Source organism: Ciconia boyciana, chromosome 2 (assembly GCF_034638445.1).
Source record: "Ciconia boyciana chromosome 2, ASM3463844v1, whole genome shotgun sequence".
In the NCBI taxonomy this organism is placed as follows: Eukaryota; Metazoa; Chordata; class Aves; order Ciconiiformes; family Ciconiidae; genus Ciconia; species Ciconia boyciana.
In genome coordinates, this window is record NC_132935.1 from 153298349 (window position 1) to 153326164 (window position 27816).

General features: G+C 38.2%; 1 protein-coding gene across 13 annotated transcripts in view; it reads right to left on the reverse strand.

The window, feature by feature from the left end:
- The window catches only part of PARD3 (par-3 family cell polarity regulator), a 463980-nt gene that overhangs the window by 11148 nt on the left and 425016 nt on the right, over positions 1-27816 (reverse strand). For all 13 annotated transcript variants that reach the window (XM_072854616.1, XM_072854617.1, XM_072854615.1 and 10 more), the window contains one exon: positions 4193-4313. In XM_072854616.1, the coding sequence (XP_072710717.1) occupies positions 4193-4313 (121 nt within the window). The remainder of the gene's footprint in view (positions 1-4192; positions 4314-27816) is intronic.

Consider the following 27816-nt stretch of genomic DNA (forward strand, 5'->3'; position numbering starts at 1 on the left):
TGTCTTAGAGAGAAGATCTACACATCAACACACAGGAGAAAAAACAAGCATAGTCCCTAAATTTTCTGAGCATTTATCTATCAAGCCATGCCTAAGTATGTTATTAGGACCTCTGGAGTCTTTCCTCTATGAAAATCATGCGGTTATTTACCTTTCACAAATTTGTGCACATAATTAAAGCTATACTCAGACAAGTCAGGTAGTGTATTTATTTTGACCCAGTTAGCTGTTATCTTAGAAAAAAACCCCAACTTTTTATTTGACTCCTAAATATTTAAAGTAGAGTTTGCTCAGCTGCTCTTTTGATGCCAATTTTCTCCCACCATCCAAATAGATCTGGGGTGACTGGACAAGAATGTATTTCTAATGAAATTTGCTACTTTCCATTTTTATCACTGATTTTTTTTAATTAAAGATGAAGAAATAAACCACCAACTTTTGTCCTTCCTGCATCTTTGGAGGGATTTTTGATAGTCGGTGTGCTTCTACAAGCAGGACTGGCAAGCAGTTATAGTGTTTTCAACAGATTTAATATGCTCTTTTTTTAATTGGATTGTTCACTCCCATGACATTTAGGGCTCTAATGCTGTGTTTTTGTTATTGAAGGTGGGGATCTGTTAATTAAGATGTGACTAGGCAAAAATACAAGATATGGAACAAATTAAAACCAAAATCCCCTAAACCCCAGGACTGGTGCAAGCAAGGATAAACCTCAGCAGACCCAATACTACCCAGGAAAGAACAAAAACTGGAGACTCAACTTTGGTACTGAACAGAGAAATCAGCCCCAAAAGAATCCTGCATTGGTATAAAAATGTCATAGCAACAGCAAGGGCCTTAAATATTAGCAGACATACTGTGGTTCCATGCAATTCTACATGCCCAGATACACATTTCTGCAAATTCTGACTGGAATTAACACCAGCAGGATGAAAATGGATTCATCATACTTTATGTTATTTTTCTTTTTTTTTCCCCGTGTAACATCAGGCATACAGTATTGCCCTTGAAACCCTCTTGTACCTTGTTTTTTGAAACATGAAAAATAAAAAAGCCATGTAAGAGAAAAAAATTATGAAGCCTGAGAAAGTTATCTTAAAATAAACAAATGTGAAAGCCTTTTCCATAAAGCTTTGACTCAATTGCAGAACTAGTGGGTTTTAGAGATGGTTCGATGTTGTGACAGTTAGTTGGTTATTAAACCTGAACAGCGTGTCATTCAAATGGCCTTGAGCAGAAATGTTACGCTGCTTAATAGACGGTGTCATCTCATTCCAGCGCTATCACTTTTTGAGTCTGTTAAGCTGCCTGATGCTGTATGAACACTCGTAGGCAGTCAAGTATTTTGTTTACTGGCAGGGCAACCAGAGCTGGGCAAAAAGTCCAGCTCTGTCGCATTGCTCATCTACAGAGAAATAACCTTCACCTGATGGGAACAGCCAGAAAAGGATGGGGTCAGGTGCTGGTCTCTCTGCTACGGGTATCATTCAGAGCCAGCATGATGTAGTGCTCCATGGTACGGAGATCTGCCTCCAGCCCGTGGAGGAGACTGAAGGTATTTGTCACAGGTAACCGGACTTCTGTGTCACAGGCCATTAATGGTCCAGGATGGACTGGAGTTGGTGACGTTCACAGGATCATTTTGATAATGTATTAGAGGGTTGCTGAGCTATTGAGCTCCTCTGAATATCCTCAGAGCTGCCAGATTTCCGTCAGTATCCATTACTTACACTGCAAACTTTGTGTTCATTTACACTTCCTTAAAGTAACCAATAGTCCCACATCACATCACCACTTTGTTCCCTATCCTCAACCCTCCCATCATCTTGTTAATGAGAAATGCAAACTACTTATCACCTCATAGCACACACTTCTTCGTGGATGGTTTTTCTTCTCTCTTTCTATCCAAACCAGGTCAGAGTTGGCTGCTGTCACGCGGCTCAGAGGCATCTCTGGATGTAAAGCCTTTTGTTTATGTAGGCTGTGCAAGCCATCTCCCTCAGGTGAAAACACACTTTTCAACAATAGTCCACATACAGGTGCACTTTTCACTGCTGTGGTTTGTAACCAATAGCTTACAGATGGAGAAGACTGAAAAGACGTTGATGAATGTGTTTTCCTGCATATGTATCATAAACCACTTTTGCATTTTTTTGTGTCACTGGTATTTAATAATACATCTGGATCTGTTTTGAGAGGGTGTCTTAACAAAGTCCATCTTTTTAGACTAATATGTTAAAGTAATACACACTCCTTAAAAGAGAGGGTTATGGCTCCTTAACACCGAAATGACTGTGAACTGCTGAAATGGATGAGATCATTGCTTTATCCTTTCCAAGCACCATGATCTTGAAAGGCTGGAGTACACGATGGAAAAAAAAATATTATAATTCAAAATACTCTGGGCCAATTTTTTTTAAAGTACGTATCTAAAATAAAACATTTGGTCACCTATGTATTTAGCAACAAAGCAGCTCCTACAAAAGTAACAATAAGCTTCAGAATTAATATTAATACATTAAGCTGAACTAGTCACTTTGAACTCATTTGCATGATCTGTAGAAGGGGAGTAAACAGAGACATCCCATTTGTTTGAATAAGAGAAAAAGGAAAGGTCAGTGTTCTGACCCACAATTTAGGAAATTATTCCATTCCTAAGGTAATCAGCCTGTCATCCAAATAATTCCCTCCTCGCTCATTACAAGAAACTATAATAAAAGCCAAGTTGCCTGTCTAAAGTTGCTATGGCATTTAGATATACAACAATTTGGCCCATGACCTTCAGTAGTTAAGTTCCCAAGTCTTCAAGAGTGCAAGTTTTTTCTCATACACAGTTTTCCCAAGAATGCTGCTCAAATCCCTCATTTGGAGACTAAACAGCAGTTGATATGCATAATGGCAAGTACCTCCTACACCCAGCCCCCTTTCATCTCAAAACTGCAACACTATAACCATGATGAGCTATCACATTATCTTCACCACATCAAATCGAAAACATCTGGTCATACAAAAAATGTTTATTTTATTTACTCAATTTCAGAGAAGGTTAGAGGTATTCTAACATGGGAAAAAGAGAAGTCTATATCCTGATACAGTATGTTAAGCAGCATTAGGTCATTTAGGGATACATTTACCTTTATTCCTCTCCATGCTGCATGTCAAAAATACCACAGGTTCAAATTGGTGAGTTTAAGATGGACAAGGACACAAAGACCCAACAAAAGTAAAAAAATCTTCTATAGCCACCACTATAGGCAACCAAAGATGTCATATGCATTATGATGTTACCTAGGTTGTTTTCAGTGACTTCATACACACAGATGCTGATCTTCAGGTATTTCCACCTTGGGCTCGTATGCATCGTAATGCTAAGTACTGATAACCCATCGCCTACACCCACTTTGGAGGAAGCTGTGAGAGATTCTACTGCTGTCATCATACAGCTCCCACTTTTTTGGGAATGCAAGCAAATTGTTCACTGTCTTTATTGTGGAATTTTAAACAAAAATACAATAAAATATTTGTCCCATATTTAAAGGATCCTAATTTGGGATAGGTAATTGATTAAAAAGCAACACTGATTCATTCAATTACGTTAAACAAGATAAGCACATGGATTTACATAATTGTATCACATTGCTAGATCAGATTGAACAGGATTTAAATGTTCAATTAGGACATATATCTCGAGACAGAACTGTCTTGGCTAATATAAGTGGCAAAGGAGTACTATTGTGAAGCATGGTATTATGCATATCTCTCCTTTTTTACTGTGAAAATACATAGCTCTTCCTCTTAAGGAAAAGAACTAATCACGGTGATATTGCTTCAGAGAAAATACCATTTACATGGTTACATGTGCTCTCTAAATTATTTATTGTTAGTATGTGTTTTATTCTGATTTTCCTAGAAAATTTCAGAATAATTGATATTGCCTTCGAGGCAAAAAAAATCCAAGTAGTAACTCACAGAGTCGAGGGTGTAAACACAGAGCAAATAATGCTATATGCACACAGATGGCTGAAGAAATTTAAAAATGAAATAAACATTAATGAACTAAAAATGGGAATAACAGAAAGGGCAGAAGTCTGGAGGCAGAGGACCCTGCATCCCTATCGCTTTGCTGCCGACCAGCCCAGGGACAGTGGGAGTTAGGGAACCTTTCCAGATTTGACAGACTCCATACACTTACCCATGGCTGCTCAAAACTGTAGGTACGTCTCCTGTCTTCCACGTCCTCATCTTGCTTTGCTTGCTGAAACTCTTGTCTCAGGCGCTGTATCCGGTCATGATTGTTAGGGGTTGATCTGTTGCTAAAAGAGGGAGTATGGACATGATCAATATACTTAGGAACTGCCATCTGTGACTGTAATTTCTTAGAAAGGGACTGCTACTACAGTGCAGGAGTACAGACCTAAAAATAATTTTCAAGCATTTAGTACAAAGATCTTTACTTTTTTAAAGATTATTAATGCTGTTTGACTTATAAAGAAACTTCAGACAGTGTAAGGATAAGATGAATGAGGCTATTCCTAAAAATCATCAAAAGTTGCTGGCATCTTTTCAGTCTATGTTACTCCTAGAAATGAAGAGGAATACATGTGCTAGTGTCAGACTTAACATAAAGGGAAATTATGAGAAAAATCCTAATGATCTTTGCTACTGAATAAACATGAAAGATGCCTTTCCCCAATCAATAAACTGTAGTACTGTCAGATCTTTATTCACATCAAATTCATCACAAAGTCCGAAGGCCCTACCTATATAAAATTTGATTATTTTCCCCAATCAATAAGAACTCGTCATCCCTTAGTTCTGTTTTTAACAAGTCTTAAACTGATCAGTCTGAAAGTATTAAAAGGCTTGGGGGCCAGTAAAAAGCAATCCATTTGACAGCGCCGTACGCAGGAACGCATTCGGGCAGCAGATCGGTGCTGGCTGATGCCCCACGGACACCGGTGGGCTGGGGAGGGCTCAAACCCGGAGGTACTGCTACGTAACATCACACCCAGAACTGTGAATTCTACAAAACCATCATTTCTTCCACAATGCCTATCGCAGGTAATCCGCTCTCCATAGCACAGGTTTATGTGAAACCATAATGAAATATGCACAGGAATGGCTTATTTTACGGGGCAGAGGGAAAGTGGATATTTATTAACCTCGTTGCCATTTTTCCAGCTGTGCGGCTCACACCTGACCTCTACAACCCCCACCGTATTTCAAACATGTTAATGTGGGAATCACAGGAAGCCAGGAAAACAAATATGTTGTATCAAGACTAACCAGAAGCATTTTAATCTCTTATTATGGCCTTCTTAAGTCCTGCATTTCATGGTTTATTTCAAAAGAGCTGATGAGGAATGGTCAGCTATTAATTTATTTCAAAAGAGAAATCTGCAGGGAGACAACGGAAAATAATTCCATAGATTCCTGTTCTTGGACACACGGTACAATGAAAAACAGTGAATTTATGTCCCATGTCTTCTCTCATATAAAAAGAGACAATTCTGGAGTCCATTTGTGACTGTTTTCCGTGTCTTTTGGGTTTGGTAGGTGCAGTGGATTGGAGGCTGCAGGTGTCTGAGACGTTACCTCCCACCCTTTTCAGTGCCATTAAATGGAGGTTGGTTGGCCAAACAGAAAAATTAGTGTGGTTCCAGTAAAGGCTAATTTTTGAAGAGGTTTGTTTTTTTTTTTCTTTTCTTTGAAACCAAAGGCAAAGAAAGGGAAGGAATTTAGGGAAATGTTTTCTTTTGGTTTTTTTGCAAATGGGAGCTTTAAGAAATGCTTTATTTGTAGGGTAGGTCAACTCCTATGTGCCATTTTGCCAACTGCCATTTTGAAAAGTACAGTTAAAGAAAGCTTTATTTAGAACAGGTGGAAATGAAACATTGTGGCATTTTCAAAATTTCCACTTCATTGTAGGTATGTTGCTAATTCTATTTCCTTAATTCAACTTAATTTTGTGGAACAGCTTATCTCCATTTGCAGTTTTATGTTATGTAAATTTATTCTTTATTGTCAAATTCTGCCCTGCTTTACTATACAACCACTTGGTTTTTTCCCATGCATTGCTATATACTACACATTTTAAATGTAATCATCACAATCCAGAACAAGACACACAAAATATTTCTAAATGGTCTGTTGATTTTTAAAACTGGTATTGTTAACCTAGCAAACAAGTAGTCCAATACTTTCTACACAGACAGTGTTTTCTGCAAGATAAATTGCACTTAAATGTAGCAAAATACTTTAAGTATTAGTATTTCAGGTATAAGAACGTATGTTTGAAAGAGAAATGCCGTTGAACTTTGGCACAAAATTATGAGGAAAGCACCGTATGTAGACACCTTGAAGTACTCAAGATGATCGGTAAATAATCAGCCTTCCTTAATCAAGGTTGTTTCAAATTGTAAGGGATCGGAGGGCACAAGTGACACTGGAGCAATTATCCAGTGGCAAAGAAAAACAGAAGGTAAACCCCAAAAGTACTGCATTAAACCCTGTGCATTATAAGGAACAGACACACTCTACCAGCTCCAAAATGGGCTACTGGAAGGGTTATTACAGATCTGAGGACTTCTGCACATTTTGTGATTGTTATTCATTAAAACAATTACATCAACAGAGGAATAGCAAGCAAATGCATAGCGTCCATGCCATGAAGCCAAAATGTGTGTCTCCTCCCGAACAGCAAATGCATGAATTTGACACCCTTTACACTGCAGAGATGGAACAACAAAGGACAAGGAGAATCTTGGGATTTATGACTAACTTCTCTCCAGACCTAAGAAGAACTTATTCTAATGAAAAAAAAAAAAAAAAGAAAAAGAAAAGAAAAAAGAAGTCAAGCTGATTTAAGAAAAGTTATTCAAAGCTATTAAAAGGTTTGATAATGGCAGAGAAGATAAATCTTTTAACAATATTTCTATTTTATCTGAAAAGCAAGGGACATGACCCAAATTTAGAAAATTGCAAAAGAAGTGAATTATAAAAAAAGGACTATTTCACAGAAAAGAAAGAGCTAAATTAAAAGACAAAACCACTTCTGTATCTACTCAAACTTCTTTGTGCTCAAAAAGTCCGTGAGACACAGAAAGTGAGGTCAGGTCAGCAGTTTTATAATAATAAAAATAAAATTAAACATTTTTATTTAGAAGAGAAAAAGGGAAAAGGCAGGCAGCTAAAGAGGGGCTAAGATACTTTTAAGAAAAGATTATTTGAGGGCTTAGACTATATCTCACATTGACTTCCTTTTGTTTCTACTTTCTTTTTAACCTTGTTCTGATTCTCTAGGTTAAATTATTCAGTTGCCCTAACTTTTGCACCAGTGAAGGCTTGCGCATCGCCATCTTGGCCTGCCATGCTGTCTCCCACTCCTTTTCATGCCTCTCTTCAACCAGTTAATTTTATCATCAGTGCTTTTTTGCTATGTTTTTTATGTCTCCCACTGCACTCCCACTGCACTCAGGGAACACTTGGTACACCTACTTGAGATCTCATTCAGCCCCCAGGCAACAATTACTACTTCCAGAAGGAGGGAAACACAAAAATCATAATCACAATAAAAAACTGTCACAAATAAAATTTTGGAGTGCAAACCTAAAAGTGCAAACCCAACTTTATTCCTTTTCAGGTCCTGAGATATTCTGTTTTATCTACAACTCTTTATGTAAGTCACATCATCATCCCTTGGGACAGATCTAAACAAATTATACCCAGTGTGAAGAGTCCTTAGCCAGTCTAAAGCAAAATGAATTTTGACTTATTGAATGAATTCATCCAAGAGAGGTAGGGTCATAGCAACAGACTACTAGGATGCAGGGCTGCAGGTGTTCCTGCTGCTTAAATTCCCTTTTGACTTTTGCAGATGTATGGCGCAAGTCCTCAAAAGTTTAATTAAATGCACCATGTTTTGTTTGAGTTTTTCATTTAAATGAATTGAAAATCTGAAGGCAAAGTCACCTCAAAGAATTCAGGACTACTAGCAGGAAGGACGGAGTTTAACATGAAATCTGTCCAAATTTTATTGAAGATTTGACCTATGCTAGTTTTAAACTTTTTAGCAAAACTGGAATTACAAATCTCTACAGTACCCACAGCTTGCCCAGAGAGCCTTTCCCTATGCCTACTTAATAATAGGATGGCTGTGAACTTACAGAACACATTTAGTACCTCCTAGCATCAGATGCAAGTGATGGTCTTCTTTCAAAGTGCTCTCATTATTAAATGTTCTTAAAAGAAATAAAAATCAAGGAAAGGCTTTTAGGGCCAAAGTTAACTTGGGTTGCAAAGCGGCTGGGCTTCCTTGTCTCACATCTCTACTTGGCACCCCATTGCCTTCCATCTGCAGATGGCACATTTCACAATCAGCTATTTTGTGAGCGCTGCTTTAAAACACACACCCGCCAGCACGGGCTAAAAATGCAACTGTAAGCAAGGCTTAGACAGGCCAGAGCTGTCACATATTTTCAGAAACAAGCAGCCGCAGCAATGACCATCAGAGTCTCAGATCATTAAGCAATGTCTCAGTGTGATGTCATGCACTGATGTACAGAGTTGTAATCCTTTCAAAACAGACAGATTTTCAGTGTGATAAAGTAGATACAAACATGCTACTGAACAGGGATGACTAAAGCTTTGGAAAAAAAAATTATTGGCCTGAAAAAGCATGGAAAGGGGTCTTAACAACATCATCAGGCAGTTGCAACATGACTAGAATAACCAAAAGGTTGGTAAACAAACAGTGTTCTTTACACCTTGAAATCTTTTAACACAGATTTGAGCTGCCAGGGACTCGCTGGTCTGACCGGCTGCTTAGATCTCTGGATAGCAGTTATAAAACACAGATGGGTTCTTATTTACTTCAAGCTGGCAAGTAACTATCACCTATTTGTATAAAATAAATTCCTTTCCATTTGGACAGATTACTCAGGTCATATTAAAAATCAAGAGCTGAATTTGAATCTACCTGTGTCTGCAGGTAAAGAGGAGCAGAAAAAGAGTTTATTTCCGTCCCACTGAGGATTAATAATATCCTCACTCTGGTGGCCGTGCCATAGTTGGCAGCATGCATCCTTGCCAAAGTTCAGAACTAGCTGAAAGTCTACAAAATCGGCCCCTTCCTTCACGGCTTGAGCAGGATGAAAACAGCCCAACAGAAAGCAGAGTGGTGATAATCTAATATAAAAGCTTCTGCTACATTTACTGAAACTCCAGCACCCTCTCACCACGGTGCTTACTCCAAGCAGATGGATTTGTCTGTTTTGGATGGCCCTTGAGGGTGGATAAGCAGAAACTGTCAAGTTGTTGCAAAAAGCCATGGACATAAAATAAAACGAAAGTATGCCCTTTACCAGGCTTAAAGTTAGCACCATACTCCAATGCACGCTCTGCTGGTCTGTTCACTTTAAACAGATTTGTTAATCACCAGTGACAGAGATAACTGTGCCCACACACCGCTGGGTTGATGAGGGCTGAGCAGCGGCAGAGTTTGCACTGGCAAGTTTCCTGCCACCAGCTTGCCAGGGCAGGTTGGTCTTTTCCTATTATTTTGTTCTATGGTTTATTTTTTGACATCTAAATACCAGTCCTCAAGCTTACATTAGTGTAACCATTTGGCTGGTCCTCTCCTTCCAGCATGCCCTACATACAGTTCTTCTCTGAGACACAAGGGAATAGATTTTCTACAAACAAACGGATATTAACACACATAGACATGGTACACAAACAGGAGCAACCATGGCCAGCGCCGTATAAAAGAGCTGTTGGGTGATTATAGAATTGTTATAGTCAGTCTGAGAAAAAAATCAGCTGAGCAAGAGAGCAAATTTGTTAGACTACAAATGTACTTGTAACATGGTGCAGTTATAACCTGGAAGGAGGCATAGAAAGGTTTATCCTACACTACTTTTGTTTTTAAGTGTCGAAGAATTTATTGGGAATAAGGCATTAAAAGGTGAGGGAGAGGTGTAAAATAACCAAAAATGTATCAATTACAAAACTGCAAATAAAAATAGCTTCTCTGCACAAGCTTCATTAAGTTTTATCAGCTAGTATCTTGGGGTTTTACACTCAAACCACAGGTCATAAATTCACAGTAAATCCCCCATATGTTCACCAAACACCTGAATTCAATTTCTGTTCTAGTTGTAAGAAATGGAATGTGCTGCTCAAATTAATTATGCATGCAAAGTTAGTTTCTAACAAGGGCAGCTTCTTGCATGCTGAAGGGTATACATCCTATCTTATTTTTTTCCCCCAGATCTCTTTCAATCTTGGCTTATTTCTACTGCTCACAAGGTTATAAAAATCCTTCTCTCTTGCCATTTCGTATTTGCAAAATGAATACAGAGCATTATATATCCTTTAAAGTCTGCAGTTTTTAAAGGCAGCTAAATTCAGGGATTGGCTTAATGTGACAGGCAAGATCTAACATGTTACTTGTACACATACCTACAGACTTCAGCATATTAATTCCATCAAAACAAGGATTTAAAACCTAGGATTTATGTCAATATCTATGCATGTGAAATCAGCTCATCAGGAAGTTTTCTGTCATTTCCAGTTTACCTTCACAGTGGTAGTCATCAACTCCAATACCACAAAGAAGTTATGCAAGTCCCTAAACGCACTCGCTTTCTTCAGTGAAAGAAATTAATTTCCAAATTTTGACATTGTGATTTGTTGATCTTTTCACACCAATTTCAACAGAGTAAATCATTAAAAATCAAAAACATACATCTCTATTCTCTGGGTTAAAAAGGTAGTCTCAAATGCTCTTAATTTGGCACTCGCTTCTGACGCGATGGCCATAAACAACGCGGAGAGCTGGACCTGAGAGGGAGGTCACTTCACCACAGCAGTCTCTTCAAACTCTCCAGACTAGATTTCACTTTGAGTCCCTCTGTGGCCCTTCTGCAGCAGGGCCATCATTTTACAACCAGTGAAATCTGAAGAATGCACCCAAGACCCTTTTTATTGCCACCATCACTCTTCCTTATTAGCCTGTCAGAGCCTGCACACCGGAGACAGAAATCCAGTCTTACTTTTCAGGGGAATTCTTCTACTAAAAAGAAAAGCAGACATTTTAGGAGCTTGCTATAAACGTCTGATAACAGATACTCAGCTACTGGGTTATCATGCAGTCTAAGCCTTACTTTGGAGCTGTTAGATTTTGCAGATATAAGCCAAGCCAATTTTCAGCCACACACAACTTGTTACAGCCATTGTCATAGGGTATTGCATTTTCCGAGTTAAAAAAAAAAGAAAAAAGAAAAGAGAGAACACCACATGTAACCTAAAAGAAAATATATGACATCTAACTGTGTATTTCCTATGAAAGTGTTAAAGAAATGGCAGAAATACACATATAAAGATTTAATAAAACATGGAAAAAGAAAATAAAAAACCTGGTGATCAAGCAAAGAAGAAATTTGCATTTTTTATTCTAAATGAAATACAAAATTACTTCAAAGGCAGGCGGGGAGAAGCAGGCTCTGACCTTCTAAGTATCTTCCTATCTTAACTGGAACAGACAATGACGGCTCCAGTGCTGTTAGGTCTGATGAACATCCACAATTAGGCATCACAGGCTATTTTGTGTCAACACAAGGAGGATTGCCTGGCACAGTAATACAAAGACATTTAACAAAGACCACCGAGAAGAAATCCTCTCCTGGACCTAGCTGGCTGTTCCTGTGCCAGCAGAAGGGATCATCAGAGAGATCCCTAGTGGGCTTCAGGCCATGTCAACCTTCGTCTCCGTTTAAGCTAATCCAGCTGCTTTGCTGGAAGCTATTTAGGGAGAGCTCCCTCTGATTTCCTCTCTGGATGAGACGTGGGGGCAGAAATCTTCAGCAGAGGGGCAGCAACAAGCAGGTAGGGACCAGTCACTTCTTAAAGAGCAGCAGCTATTTGCAAAAAGGAACACCTGTCCACAGCCAATGCCACCTGTGTAGCGTGAACGTTGTTAGGTAGGTATAGCCCAGCTCCCTCTAGCACACCTTGCACGACTCAGTTACTGCCGTGTGGTGACACTATATTTTACAGGCTAAAATTTGCTTCAGAGCCCAACGCTAGCCAACACTAGAGAGGAGAAAAAGCCTGTGTCTTTTCATGGGAGCAGTCTAGAGACAAAAGAATAGAAAAAAAAAGATCCTGATTGTACCATTTGATTTGAAGGATTCATCAAAAGTGAGCGAGTAATATTTTATTCAAATACTGCACCATTACACCATGTTTGTAGATGGTGAAATTTAGCCCTGTTTCACTGCAAAAAAGCCTTCTTTAAAAGGTATTTAGGTCTTGCTTAATACATTGACATAAGTTATACTGGAAATCCAAAAAATATTTTATGTTGTTTTATTTTTCTTTGACCACAGAAAATGCTTAGGAAACAGGTACGAGGGTGTTGCAACTAGCAAAACACAACAGAACATTTTTGACACTTGTGAACACTTGCCCTCACTAAAAATGACATGTTATTTTAAAATATGAATAAAACTACAGTATCAAGCAGTACATTGCTAGACAAACAGTGATGTATAGACAAAGACATCTCTTTAAAATGCCTGAACATTTAAAAAGATAATACATTATGCAAAGTTCGCATGGCTCCCACAGTCCTTACCAGCCGCTAACATAATTACAGTATAATTATTTCTGTTCTTTGACAGAGGGGCTATTGCATTATAAATCTTCAAACAATATTTTGATTGATTTTACATTATTTCTTACTTTAACTATAGGCTAATTTCCAAGTCCAAAATGAGAAGTTGTCCATTAAAAACAAACAAACAAAAATGACTGGCCTAAGGATACCAAGGCTAGGTCAAAGCTTCACACGGTTTCTGAAATCTGAAACTTAGGGAGACTCCCTCTGCTAGAAGCATCAGTAGTAGATCAGAAATTCTATATAAAACAGAGAAATGGGGAATCATTGTTTTATTTTTGGCACTAAATAATCTGCAACCTCTAAATAAAACTTTAAATCTGAGCTTACTGTTAAGCATTTCATCATTTAGTGCCTGTGCATGCAGTTTCCCATATGACTCAACCAAGAAAAAACAAAAATCAAAGCTAAGACTGATTACTTGAATTGGTGCCTAAATTCACATGGCTGTTGCCTTCTTATGAAGTTGATCACTAAGATTTATACCGATTAGCACAAAAACTAATTAAGATTTTTAATTAAATATTATTTGCATATGGAGATTAAAAAAATCTCAGTATGATATTTTGCAAAACAACTGATTTCTGGATAAATCCTTTCAGCATTTTATTGTAAAGATGACGACTTTAATAAATAGATGTTTTAATCATGCTTTACCACCATGCTGTCTTGATTAGCTTTAAAACTAGAAATTGCCATAAAATTACAGTTATATTAAAAGGACAGGCAAGGACAGACAAGAACAGCACTTACCTTTTATCCAAAAATTCAGTTGGTTATTTAGTGAGTCAGCTGGAACTCAACTTTCACTACTTAAGATATTTTCAAGTTATCTCACTTATTTTTCCTCTTGGAAATGTTGAAAATGTCTTTTCCTCAGGAATTCTTTTTCAGATGTACTGCACAGGATGCTCAGTAATTGCTGGGGGTCTTGCTATGTTTTGAAACACTGGATTAGAAATCCTGAATTCTAATATTTGTTGTTGTTAGGCTGCTTAGTCTCAACCCAAGTGCAGATTTCAGATACCCAAAAGTGTGTATTTCTCTTGCTGCAGAGGGAATACATTTACTTGTAACACCACTTCAGTGGTTTACCAAGACAATTAGCCTGATAAAGGCTATAGGAAAGCTAAATTATTTACCAGGAGAGGTAAGGCAGGATTTTTCTCAACCAATTTTAATCATCTAAAAGGCAGGCATGTAGTTAAAACTACCCATATAGACCCTTTCTAAGGGAAATACAGAGAAATAAGCTACTCCAGAGGGTAATTCACAGCACCTGTCTTAGAATGCAATTACTTACCCTCGAGAGCTCATTACTTTTCTTCATTGACAAAGAATAGTAGAGGGACAAGCTCAGGCTTAGATGAGTAGCTTTAGACAACTATATTAGGGCAGATGAATCCCACTCTAGATGGCTAACTCGGCCTCAAGGTAGGCGAAAAATGAATCATCCTAAGAAAATCTAGTACTAGGAATGGCTGGTAGAAGGTGATGGTCAACTGGCATAGCAGTATAACCCAACAGTTTAATCCTTACGCAGAAAAATGAATTAGAATAAAATTGTCTGTCACTCAGTCTCTCTGTGTTTGCATTCACATATCCACAAATGGACAACAGCCTTCTTTAAGAAGTGGTTTTTGAGACCCTGTATAAAGTCTATACAACAACCAGTTCTCACTTACTTTAATATAATTCTAATGGTTCTTTACAGAGCACACTATACTACTATTTGTAATTCTCCTTTATAGGAAAAAACCCCAAGATTTTTAGTTTCTGAAACATACAGATGTGTATAGCCATGCCTGAGATGATAAGCTAAGGATTGCAACATAACAGCTTCTGTGGTTAAGAACTCGGTATGGCTAATTTGAATCTCAACTTTCACATTACTTCAGCAAATGCTATGCAAATGCTATAAGGTTTTCTTGAGTAACATCATTGCCATATGTTTTTTAGTAAATAGAAAGAAATGAAATACGTATAATAAGTAATTCCACTTAGTATGTCAAATTTATTTTGCATTATATTGGCATTACATTACAAAGTTACAATGGTATTATTTTATGTTGTTATTCTTGTAGTCTTAGGTTGATAATGTTTCATTTTGACACCATAATGGAGTCTCTGGGGATTTTGATGACAATGTGTTTTGACATCATGTTAAAATATATCCAAACTGATATCACTTTATTTTGTCATCATTACCTAGTTTCAGTTGGATTCCTAAGATACTGCTTTGTTCTGACATCTTTAATTAGGTAGGTTTCAGTCCAAGTGGCAAGCGTTAAAAAAAAGTTTTGAAGACATTAAGCATGGCTGTGTAGCATGCATTACTGCCGTTCAAACTTGTACTGGCCAGATATCCCAAAATATAACAGATTAGTCACATGGTATAGATCCTCAGTCAGATCATAAAAACATGAAAATGCTTTTTCTTCTACAGCATGATGATAAATTTAATAAATTGTACTGTAATTCTACTTCAGACTCTTCAGGCAGGAGGCCCAGCAGCAAAAACACTGCCGTAAACCAGAACCTTCTGCTGCCGTTAGAGCGTCTGACGTACGCTCACTTCATGAGTCCCTGTATAGAAACCAGAAATTATTTCCTGAACGCTATTAAAAAAGTGAGATTTCTAATTCATAAGCTTCACTGAAATGGAAATTGCTACATATGTGATTCTAACTAAAGAACAGCAATGCCAGTTCCCGTACAGAGCTCTAAAATGCAATGCTGGGCTTGAGCCGTAACTAGTGCAAACCTGTCTAGACCCATTGAATCCAACCACGCTTTGAGAGTTTATGGGCATCTGAAGATCTGACCAAGAGTTTTGAAAAGGTTTTAGGGGAAGAAATAATGAATAATTTTGAGCTCTAAGCTTCTTGTTACCAGTATGAATTTCAGGGATTGATTCTGAAACAATTTGCTACAGAAATGATCTGGTAAGTTATCCCTGGGCTACCAGAAAGATGCATGTCATACCAATTTGAACGTGTCCACTTAAGCAATAGCACTCAGTTTCTTTTTGTTATTTACTAGTTCTTAATTCTTTCTCTACAATGAATTAAAGAGCAGCTCCAGGGAAATCAACACATTACACGTACTAAGAAGTATATTTATTCAGCACAGCAGCCCAAGTTCTACTTACTAAAATGATTGCTGATAAAAATCTCTAATTTTAAACATTAATGCATAAGATTTCTCTGCCATTCAAATCTGATCAAAGAGATTAAAGAATTTCTTCTTTTCCCCCCACTCTCCTAAAGCGTAATACTTAATAGAAATTGCTTGTATTATCTTATTTCAGAGAGCAGGCTAGAACTGAGACAATCCCTTGATCCCAGTTCATGAATAAAGCATTTAATGGACTGCACTTGTCAAAGGACACACTAAGCATTTGATCTATATAGTAAACAAGTGTCTATGAAAAACAACCCCCCAAAACAAAAATTTGCCATTGTTACTCCTTATTTAAGATATTTTCCCTTCCTTCCTCTCTTATTTCAGGATTAAGACTCTGAAGGCATTGCTGGGATGACAAAATCACATTGAGATGAAAACAGAATTTTTCAAACAACTGATAGCAGCAATTTATATTCCAGGGAAACAGCTAATAAGTCCATCTAAAGTTCATACATAACTACTCTCCAGTAAAAGGAATTAATTGTTACAACACCAGAAAATGTATAACTATTAAACAAATGACAGAAGGCTAAGTTGCACCCTGACATTCTAATGCTCTTAACTTCTTTAAGAGTTTCCTTTGGGTATTTCCAGCAAAGAAGAACTCTTGCCAGCAGAAGAAAATGAAGCTACAGGACTGTAAGCCTGCACAACTATGAACCCAGCTGACCTGAAGAATTTGATACATACCTACAAAATGCTCTTTCATGCTCCCAAAAGACAAAATGAAATATTACAAGCAAGTAACTGCAACTATTAACATAGCAATACTGCAGAGCCAGTTCCATTTAATACAAATTATAGACTTGTTTCTACTGGCATTGACCATTCTTCACTAGCCAAAAAAACAAGTAGGCCGAACCATCTGAGAGGCCTATATAGAAGACTATGTTATTTTTAATAAATGTATTTATTAAAAAAAGTATTAAAACAATTTTTTCTACCTCTTGAGTTTAAAAGCTCAGTGTGTCTTCTTCAATTACCTTAAAAAATTAGAATTGCAATTAATTTATTTTTTATCTTTTTCAATACAATGAGCCTTATTAATGCAATGAGCTGTTAAGTGACAGACTAATGAAACATCAGCACAAAACTGCACTGGTATTTATGATCAATCTCTGAAATAAACTCATAGTGTAGTATTGTCTCTGTAATTCAAGGGTTATATTGTAACAGGTCACATTGTATTTTTTGTCACGTGTGACTGCCATGAACCTGTAAAGAGGGCAGTGGTAGAAGACACTGCACATCACTTGTGTAAGCACTAGCCTTCTCTGAAAATGACTTCTCCCCTACAAAAGGTAACAGAAACTCCATGAGTATCTATGGGAATTTTCAAAATTAACTAAGGCAAGACATGGCTTCCAGAGAGCAGTTTATATTGCTATGCTGCTAACTCAGATAAAGTTCAATTCCCGTGAATTTTCCCATTTGAGCTGCACAGTAATTTGCTTTTCAGGGAAACCAAAACCAGGAATTAGAGGCTATGTAAGAAAAGAATGATAAATATCCTTGGGAAGCAGGACCCACAAAGATCTGATTTTGCTGCCCTTTTGCTATTTACTTTTTATTATTTTTGCCAGATTTCTGCATCATTAAGCACTACTCAAATAGCAGGACCCTATCTGCAGCAGACACTGCACAGACTGCCTACAACCAGGCCTTAACCAAAGATTTTACAGTTTAAGAACAGATTTACTCTTGCACAATGGAGCATACACACATTTGTGAAATGGTCCTTTTCCCCACAACAAATGCATGCAGCAGGTGGTCAGCTCAGTGCCCACATCTCCACTGACTGCAAAGGGAGACGAGCTATGCAGGACTACACTGGAGACACCTAAAACCAGATGAATTAGCTATCAGAGCAGACTTCTAAAGTCAGAGCACCTGAATGAGAAAAATCACCTTACAAATGATACTTGGAGAAATTCTGTGGGATTTAGATATCATCCAGACTTATGGAGAGGGCCACGTCAAAGATGCTCCCTAGGTTAGGGAGCACACAAGATGGTGATGGTATCTACCATAACTATGAAAAGAGCTGGCAGAAAAAAATGTGAGTGAAATAACTACAAACTCATTTTTCCTATGCTGAGGTTAAGTAGATGCTAAATATCCATCAGAACTGTAAAGAGGAGAATCCTACAAGAGCCCCTTCAGCCCCTCCCCATCTTCACAGAAGGCAATAGTGACTCCAGCTACCCCTACACACAATGGAAAGGGGAGCCAAGGAAGTCAGAGCAGTTGGGGACAGCCTTCATTTGCATTATTTTTACTGCCACTTTGAGTAACAGGCAACGTAGAAGCATGAGCAGCTCCCCAAAACCATTCTTGGGATGTTTTTTTTAACCAAACAGTATTATTTTAAGCCATTATTATTTAATGGCTTAAATAATAATAGTCTCACGACTCACATAAGGCCTCCTCCTTTCATTCTGCTGTCGGCTGAACCCAAGACAACCAAAGTCAGAGTCTGGTTATCTGATTACATTTAAGCAACTATACTTCCCCTTGTTGTGTACAGGTAATTGCTTCTTTTGCAAAGGCTGTAAAAGCCTGAATTGAGAGAACAATACAACTCATTAGCTCATGGTGCTTGTTTAAAATAAACCAAATGGCACGTCTTATGTTACAGCTATGGCTCTATTACTAGTGCCCAATTCAGGTCACATTTTTCCCAGCTCTATCACTCCTAGTAAATTACTTGCACTTGATGTAGAGCAGGCATAAAATGAGCAGAAAACAAAACTTCGGTCATTTTAATTTAAATTCTCATAATGGCAGGTCAAATTTATGTGAACTCTTTGGTGAATTGGTTCCTTTATTAGCACCCAGTTTAATTCAAATCAGAGTCTTCAACAGAAGATTAATTAAATATTAATCAAAAGTCCAGGGCAGTCTAAGCTTCTGTTCCATTAACCTAAATGTGACTCCATACAGAACCACAATGACTTTTTTTCCCCCCCTCACCCTATTTTAAAGAAGGCTTTTAGGTTTTTTTTCCGTTATGGTGCAACTCCTTGTAAATGCAGACATGCTATTTGCAGTGTATGTTTAAAGGTCATGATTCTTTTTCCTTTTCCAATTAAAGCTGCTCTTAATCACAATTAAGCTTTCAAGAAACAATTAACAGAAGTCAAAACTTTTCTCCATCAATATGTTTAAGAGATGTACAGTGTGTACCCTCTATTACCACTGGTGTCACTGAACTAATTATGTGATGTTAAGGTTCACCTTCTCGGGTGTAAATTTTGGTTTGAGTTGACACTAAAAAGAAACATCAATTTATTAGGAGATAAAACTTGTTCCGCAGTAATGGAACAGCTGTGTATATAAATTTATTGCAGCTTAATGTTCTCACACATAAAGCAATTAGAGCTTTCTGACAGACAGACTTGCTAAGTATAGTGTGGAGCATATAGTAACATGCAGTTATAGGCACAACATATTTAAGAGTGATCATATATATTCTCTACAGCAATATCAATTTCTCAAGCCTCTCCAACCCTAGATGTGTTCTTAATTAACATAAATGTATGTTTATAGTCATGTGAAATTTTCCTCCTCTGTGAAGGAACCTTTTCATGCCACGTCATTTTACTTAGACACCTCTTGTGCTAAATTTGGCTTCTGCTGCTGCAGGAATAGGTACAGCCTAGTTCCTTTAGGCAGGCCTAATTTTTTTCCTCACAAAGGATAATGGAGGCAATAACGTTGTCATCAGATTGCTTAAAAAAAATCCAAAAGTAAAACCACATACATGGTGTTTGGGATAAGCACCTTTATTTCTAGAACCATAAAGTATGAACTCATGAAATAAACTGCATTCATCTAGCATCATTTCCTCTCATCACCTGCTCTCAGCTAACTTTAGTTGCCTTCAAATAGCTTCCAGGATATTTTTCCTTCCTTCCTATCTTTCCTATAGGACAATTATATTTAACTTAAGCTAAGTTCTGTGGTTTTGAAGATATTGATCAGCAAGACTAGCAATGGAAACTGAGCATTATGGAGCAGTGGTGTTCCAGACTAATGGTATATGATACCTTTTGTAATCTTGGAAGCTTAGGAAATATTAGGTCTTGAAACAAGGATACAAGGGTAATTGAGATGATAATTTTCCACTTGACGGACTAAACAATTAGACTAAATGGAGTCTTCCAAAAGACAGTTCTGAAAAAAAATCAGAATTTCACGATATGTGGAGGTACAAACACGTTATTTGCTTTTACTTTGGAAACTCCTAGGGGACTTCCTCTTTATTTAATAGCTCAAAGCTGCTCCATGCCCAGTTTTGTCACATTTACTCATGAACAAACATATATACAATACCTGACACTCTTCCTGCATTTTAATAGATTTATACTATGTCTGCCTTTACATGTATACCTACCAGCTAACTGATGTGATGCTCACGTCAGTTAATTGGAATTTCACTATCTGTAACACCTGGGAAGACTAATTTCTTAAATATTTCGTTAGAGGATTAAATTAAATGACAGGGAGATTATTGTTGTAAAATAACTGCATGACTTTTTTAGGCTAAGATTCTCAAAAAAGTCTAAGACAACTGCAGTGTGTTTCACGCTTGGTTTGAACTGATGTAAGTGCTGGCTGCTGTGGAAAAGTTCTGCCCCCCGCAGCTGAAAGTTCCTGTCCCAACCTTAGAGCCACAAAGCACTCATGAAGTCACACAGCTATCCAAATCAAGGAGCTGAATGAAAAACCTTATTTTTTTATTTCTTTTCTATTCTCTTCTTCTACAGGATTTGCTTTTGGGAAGGTCAGCTCCCTGATCCCTGTGTAAGCACTAGCACTGGCAGGGACACGTGATGTGGGGCAGAGGAAAAGGCAGAGTCTGGCTTTTTCAATGGAAACTGATCCCCACAGTGTCCCGTGCCACGATATGTCAATAGCAGGGGGATACTTAACATCTCTGGCAGCTTTAAGGAAGCCAGGGTTAAGGTAGAAGAGGCACCTAAGAAAGTAACTCTGCAATGAAACTGTGGAAGCCCACTTGGTCATATGAGTAAGACAAATCGGTGGCGAGATGTTCAGAGTTCATCTCAAATTGAAACACTGACAACAATTAAAACAGAAATTTATGAACAAGGAAGATAGACAGGCATGTACTTTTTACACATATTTTATGTAGTTTAGAGTGATGTGGTTATCCTTCTCTGCCAAAACAGCAGCATGAAACCCCCTACAAAAAGAGAGAAACGGCACAGCAATACAGGTAACAACTGGAGCTTCGATCGTGCCATTACCATTAGGTCATCAGAAATACACGATAACTGGTGCCAAGACAACCAGCTTTTTCATTTCACTCTTTTCTGCTTTTGTATTTGAGACGTGACACAGGTCAGTGAACCTAAGCACAGAGCAGAAGGCAGGAATTCTTAATTCTGACAACTTTGGAAAAGCTATTCTGAACCTGCCTCTGCCGCAGCTTTAGGAATCACTACCTGAAATATCCAACAATATTTACCTTCATTAGATGGGTGCTCTAAAGACTCATGCTTCTGGAAGAACCCTGAAGATAAGAACTGTCAACAACTTACATATTCTCAGTTCTGGCATACTTGCAGCATACAAATTGAAAATAACTGGCAAAAATTATGTTCTTTTCAGCATTGTTGTTATAAACAAAATTTGAGCTACTATTGAAATTTAAATCCCTTATAAAAAGACCTTTCCCATAAATTAAACCATTTCTGCAGTTCCAGACTATTTAGTTCAGGGAATAATTTAGTCTTAAGAAACTTCTTAAAAAGTACGCCCTACCTCCTGTTTCTTTCATGGTACACATAAAATGGTAAATTATGGAGTAATGGTGGGGTTTTTTTGTTGTTCTCAGTTTTTTTGAAAACCATCACCTATCCACCACACGAAATAGATTCCTTTCCACTGTGCTGACAGCTGTTTCCCAGGTAACCAGCCTAGCCAGAAGTTGCCTTCAAGCAGTGTAAGGGAACCAGCACGCACCCCCGGCACTGACACGTTTTGAGGAGCGCTTTTTAACTGCTGCTGTGTCCCCAGTGCCCCCGGCAGTCAACAGGAGCTGGGAGTATCCAGCAAGTCATGGAATAAAGCTCAGCAGCAGCCAAAAAATAGCAGCTAAGGCTGACTTTATATACAGAATAGTAAATGCCATTGGCAGTTGGAAATTAAAATTACCCTCAGTGGTAAACCAGCAGGATTAGATTTCACACGAGCTGTCACATTTTACGGGTTCTGCCTGCTTCTTCCCTTTTCTATAAGGGAACTGGGACAAAAGCAGCAGGTATTTTGCTGCTCCTTTCCATAATCAGGAATCATTGTCCCCCCCAATTTCTGAAAGCATGTGTTTAATACACCTTACTTGATAAATCAGATCTCATCTGCTGTCAGTCAGTGTTCTTCTGGATTTCATGGTCATTGCAGTACATACAATTCTAGTAATTTTTTGTCCATCCATCTTCTGCTGGTATGTATTAATCGAAAACTGAATTATTCTATAAGGCACTAGCTACACTTGAAGGTATCTCTTACAGCTCTCTGTTGTTCTGGGTTTGGGCACTTTTTAGATCCATGCCATCTGATGCTGCAGTGTAAAGAGCTGACAGAGAAGATTATATATTGAACAGGGCACTAAAGGAGTAGGATTTACCCTACAAGCATACAGGGCTTTTTTTTTTTTTTAATAGGATAATGAAAAAGCTATATCTTTGGGAAATTCAATGCCAGATGTAAGTGGGTAGTATTGCTGATCAGTCAGTTCCTAATAATGCCTGTTATGGAAAAACTGTTGAGCTTAGGTAGGTTTATTTTTATGAGCAGAGGAATAAACTTCTTTTGGTTCCCCCATCCTCTTACCCCCCCTGGAGACTCAAGCATTACTCCCCTTTTATTATGTTGGAGTGTGGGGTTACAGATCCAACAAATGGGATGATCTCAACAATTACGTAGGAAATGCACAATGCCATACATGGGTGAGCATATGCACACCCACCCTGCAGCACGGGAAGACAGCTGAAGGTCTTGGACAAACATTGCGCTCTGTTTTAAAATAAAATCAGGCTTTGGTATGTAGAACACCAAGTTATTTGCTTACACTGTGCTCGATTGTTCAGATATTCAGCCATCCTAGAATTTCCTATTCCTAAACTCATTTCAGACACTGCTTTTTTCCAGTTTTATCACAATGGTCCCTTACAGTTAGCTGCAATTTAATTTTCTTGTTCTCCTAGTACTGTGGATCTGACTGTGCTGTGTCTTTTCACTGTCCAAATATACCTGCTTTTAAAATTGACTGATTGTCTTTGCCCTTTAATATTCCATGAAAGGCAGACCAGCCACTTTCCATGGTAAAACAAATGTCCTCACAACTATTCTAGTTCCATCCAAAAAGATTCAATGGTGTCCCTTATCTAAACGAGCATATCTAGAAAATAATCTACCATGCTCTCAAATTCCTGCTCTGCCACAAGCCCTGAGGTGAGACCTCCTCAGACAGCGTCCAAGAAGCAAACAGCAATGAATGGAATTAGCCTGCCTTGCAGTTTCTTAGTGCGGGTGGCTGAACATACCCCAGGACATCCCGAATCTGGCCCATTTCCCTGTGGAACACAGTGATTCTGTGAGAGCCGGTCACCACCACCCCACAGCAGTACAAATAGGAGCAGTGTGTGGAAGAGAAATAAGAGAAACTCTTTCTTCTTTATGTACTCATGTGGGCATGCAAGAGGGCAGAAAACTATGTATTTCAATACAGTACCACAGCCTCTTCATCCAAACGCAATTAGGTTGGTTTTAATAATTTAAGGGAATTTCTTTTGCATAATCCAATCAAGTTTCTTAAAATTACATTGTATTAATAATACATTATATTGAGGCTTACATGGACAGATGTATGTACTAGTTTCCGAACGATAGTGCTTTCAATATATCTCCTGCCTCTGAAATACGAACAGGAGGTTACTAATTTCTAAAACCAGTTAAAAATTGGAATTTCTATGGGGTACAAAATTCAGATTGGGGTGAAAAGTCAAAATACTAAATTCTTCCATGAAAGAAGCAGCTATGGAAAAAACTGTGATGCAGAAATGTTGAAAAATATTATTCTAAAATTATCTGCCAAAATGAAATACTTCATTATTCCTTAAATCAAAATGCTCATTTCAGTTCACCTGAACTGTACATGTTCCATTTGGGATCACTTCAAGAAACACCTGTGCTCTCCCAGATTGCTACAGGCTCTCATGGACTGCAATGGAAGTGCTTTATGCAGCTATTCTCCAATACGAGTTGGATTTTTTCACTGAAACAAGGTATTTCATGATATACACCACAAAAATTCAAACAGAAGTAAGAATATATTGCCTCAGGAGAGACAACGTCTAGTAATGAGTTGCCATAGAAGATGATATCAATGCTACTTGGTGATATTGATATGAAAAAAATTGTTTAACAAATTAAAATATTTCATTGTGGGTTCAATTCCCTGACCTGCGATAATATGTTGCAATTACATCTTCATAATGTAATATTTTTAATATGGAAAAATTAAAACATATTTTAGGCAGTTCCAATGGTTTACTAAATTTTGTTCATCAACAAATTTTACAATAAAAGAATTAAATTTTAAATTCTAAGAAAGGATGTGAGAAATGGAAACAAAATATTTTATTTCTCATTTGTACAACTATGTGGAAGACATATGAAAATCCATTGGAAAAGCATCCACTTTCAGTATTGCTGGTCAAAAAAAATGCCCTCTTTAGAAATAATGGGCAATATATGCTTTCTGAAATTAGCTACAACAAAGTAAGTAATTGCTGGGCGAGGCATACAACATTTTACAGACTGTGTTCTTCCTTGGAACGAGATCCTGAGGCTGCTTTAAAAGGTGTAATCTTCTGTAATCATTTCTGGTGCTCAAAGCAATTACTTTTCAATGGGAAAAGCAAGTAGGAGAACAACAGTATCCAAGAGCAGAGTTCACTAGTTTGTAAACCTTGACCCTTCATAGCATTCAGTTATTGACCAAGTTGGTAAAAGGAGAGTGTTACGATCAAATTACTACAACCCTCATCTTAGATGGCATGGAGCACCGTGAGGCCAGTGTCTGGTAAGCAGAATTTAAAGAAGAAACTTGTTTAAGATCTGATCCCTTCACAAGGACTTTTCACTCCTCTGTTCCAACAAGGTGAGAGTTTCGTACAAGCAAAACGCATGTAAGTGAGATGAGAAACAAGAAGGAAACACTATGCCTCCCCCCTCATTCTCCAGCCGCAAGCTAAGGGCAGCTGAGGTGGAGAGGGGGGTGAGGCAGAACCGATTAAGAGCGCTCGTGGGAAGCCTGGGAGAGGCAGGTGCTGCTGCTGCTGCTGCTACAACGGTGTTTAAGGTCAGGAAAAGAAGCCACCGAGTAAGAACATATGGTAATAGAGCAAATTTGCTGGATGGAATGTGTATTTTTCCCCTGCTTACTCCCTCTCAAATAAAGACTTTGGTTTTATGTGTCAGAGACTTTAAACAATAATAGGCCACTGCAGGAGGCAAATGTTAACGACAGTAGTATGAAAGAGCTGTTTCTGAGTAAAGGGAAAGGATTTCTAGGGGTTTTAGGCTATTACTGCAGGCCAATACACACATCTGCTCTTCATGGGTTAGATCCATGGTTTTGCCTTCCATGGCATCCAACCACCTGCTTTCTGCAGGAAGAAAGTCAACGGAGCTGGGTTGTAGGATGCTGGGGAGAGGGAATGGGGAGGAGGAGAGCACAGCAGTGAAAACAGGCTGAACACTCCTTGATTGTGTTTTAGCTGGTGTAAAAGCAGGAAAGAAGACATTATTCAAGACACCTCTGCCTCTCAGCTCTTATTTTCTTCTGCAGATCAGCTAGCAAAGAAATTAAGAGAAGTGTGGAGAACTCATGTGGGAGAAAGCAATTTTTGGAAGAGTGAATTTAAATTAGAGGAGAGCTAAGGGAACTTCGAGGGAGGAGGAAGAGGAACAAACATATGTTTATGGAGATGTCAGGAGATTTAAAGGCTGCTGAAGTACTTATGCACAAATCTGAAGGGGAAATAGAGAATAGGATAATAACGTGACAGTATTACTGGGGAAAATACTGGGAAAAGATGGAAAGAAGAACAGGGTTTAGAAAAATCTATAAGGAAACAAAGACATTCAAAGGGGCAATGGAAAATCTAGGTAATAATGGTGAGGATCACCTCACTTAAATTTTAGACATCTGAAGTTAAATGTCTGAGTGAAAGCTTCCAGTTTTTAATCTAGGGAGAGAAATCAGCATGCAGAGACAATGAATGATAGCTGTAAAACTTACCTTAGACACCTAAGGATCCCAGAGGACATGACCTCTAGAGAGGCTTCTTTCTTTCTACTGGATATAATGGGACTTTGACAGGAGTCAAACTTGTATATGGCAAAATACAGAAAAGACTCCCACTCTATGAGAATGAGACTAAGAACGTGAAGACAAATGTTTTAACTGAGGGAGGACCAGACTCAGCAAGTGAAGGCAGAAGTAGAGAGGAGGCAAAACCACATGAGAATGAGAAGAAAGCCTGGACAAATCACACGAGTGTGCAGAGAAGGAAAAGTCACTGGAGGAAAGAAAAACTTGAAGAGTGGAGTGCTAACAGAAAGTTTGTTTCATTCAACTTTTCAGCATGCAGTGAAACAACAATAGTTTGACCTCTGACATCATAGCCTTTATACTTGGAAATATAGTGTCCCTTTGGTTTTAGTCTGAAAACTTTGTAGGTGCAGAAAGGTAGTTTTGCCTTTTCAGGAGGTGAACATCTCACTAACAGTGCAGGACTGGAAGGTCAGCAAAATCCACAAATCCTGGCTCCCTGTAGCCTCAGGCTTAACAAGACCGTACTTCAGAAGAGTCTTCCTTTTCCACCCTCTTGCCAGGAACAGCTCAAAAGCTACAAAATACTCTAAGAAAAAATTAAAACTCTCAGTACCAAAGACAATAAAAGTATAAGAAGCTCATTGTGTCATGAAAAGAGAGACTACAGGCATCACCAAGACTTAGGCTACATGAAATGCCTAGATGGGTCCTTTGAGGACTACATTTCACATTATAAAGAAAACAAACCTTTCCCCTTCATATACAGGTCTCTGCCAATAAGACCTTAGGAAAAGTGTCCTGACTTCAAAAGGCATGTCCAGCTCATCTCTGAGTTTGAGTGTGAAGTACCCAAGCAATGTTTTGTCAGTGTGATGAGGAACGTCAGCATTTCCCAAGATGTGACTAAGCTCTGAAACTTCAGATGAAGGCCCTGTTCCCCAACCACCTGCCTTGCAAAGTCAAAATATTTCTGGCCCTTTCAAGTGACTAACGGATGACATGAAGCATGGGATTAATTAAATACAACATAAATTCAGAACAACAAATACAATCAACAAACTGTGATCTTGTCTGTTTTCAACTTCCTCTTGGGGATACCAACAAATCAAATACCCAAAGGTTAATATCACACGCTTTATTTTTCAGACAACAGCATGGAAACTGGGCAGCCACAGGAAAAGTAAACTAGATATGATTAAAGAAATGTTACGACCTTTGTGAGACTTTGAGGACTGCTGAGCAGCCTGTGAGTTAATGTGATAGAGGAGAGAGATTGCTGTTTGTTTACAGCATGTCCAAAGGCAATAGAAGAAACTACAGAGGAAGAAAGTAACAAAGAACAACTCTGCCCAGCCGAGCACTCCTTCCCCGAGTCTGCTTCCCTGTTTTCAAGAGAGAGGAAACGCAATGCATCCACTCTCTGAGCCCCTGAGCCATGTATTTATAATTTATTAAGAGGTCAAAAATGGCATTTGCTGGGTCTCAGTGTCCAAAACTCCTTGGATTACTCTAAGAACTGAGACTCTGTGTTTAAATTCAATAACTAGAGCTTATTGAACACATCCATTATGACGGGAAG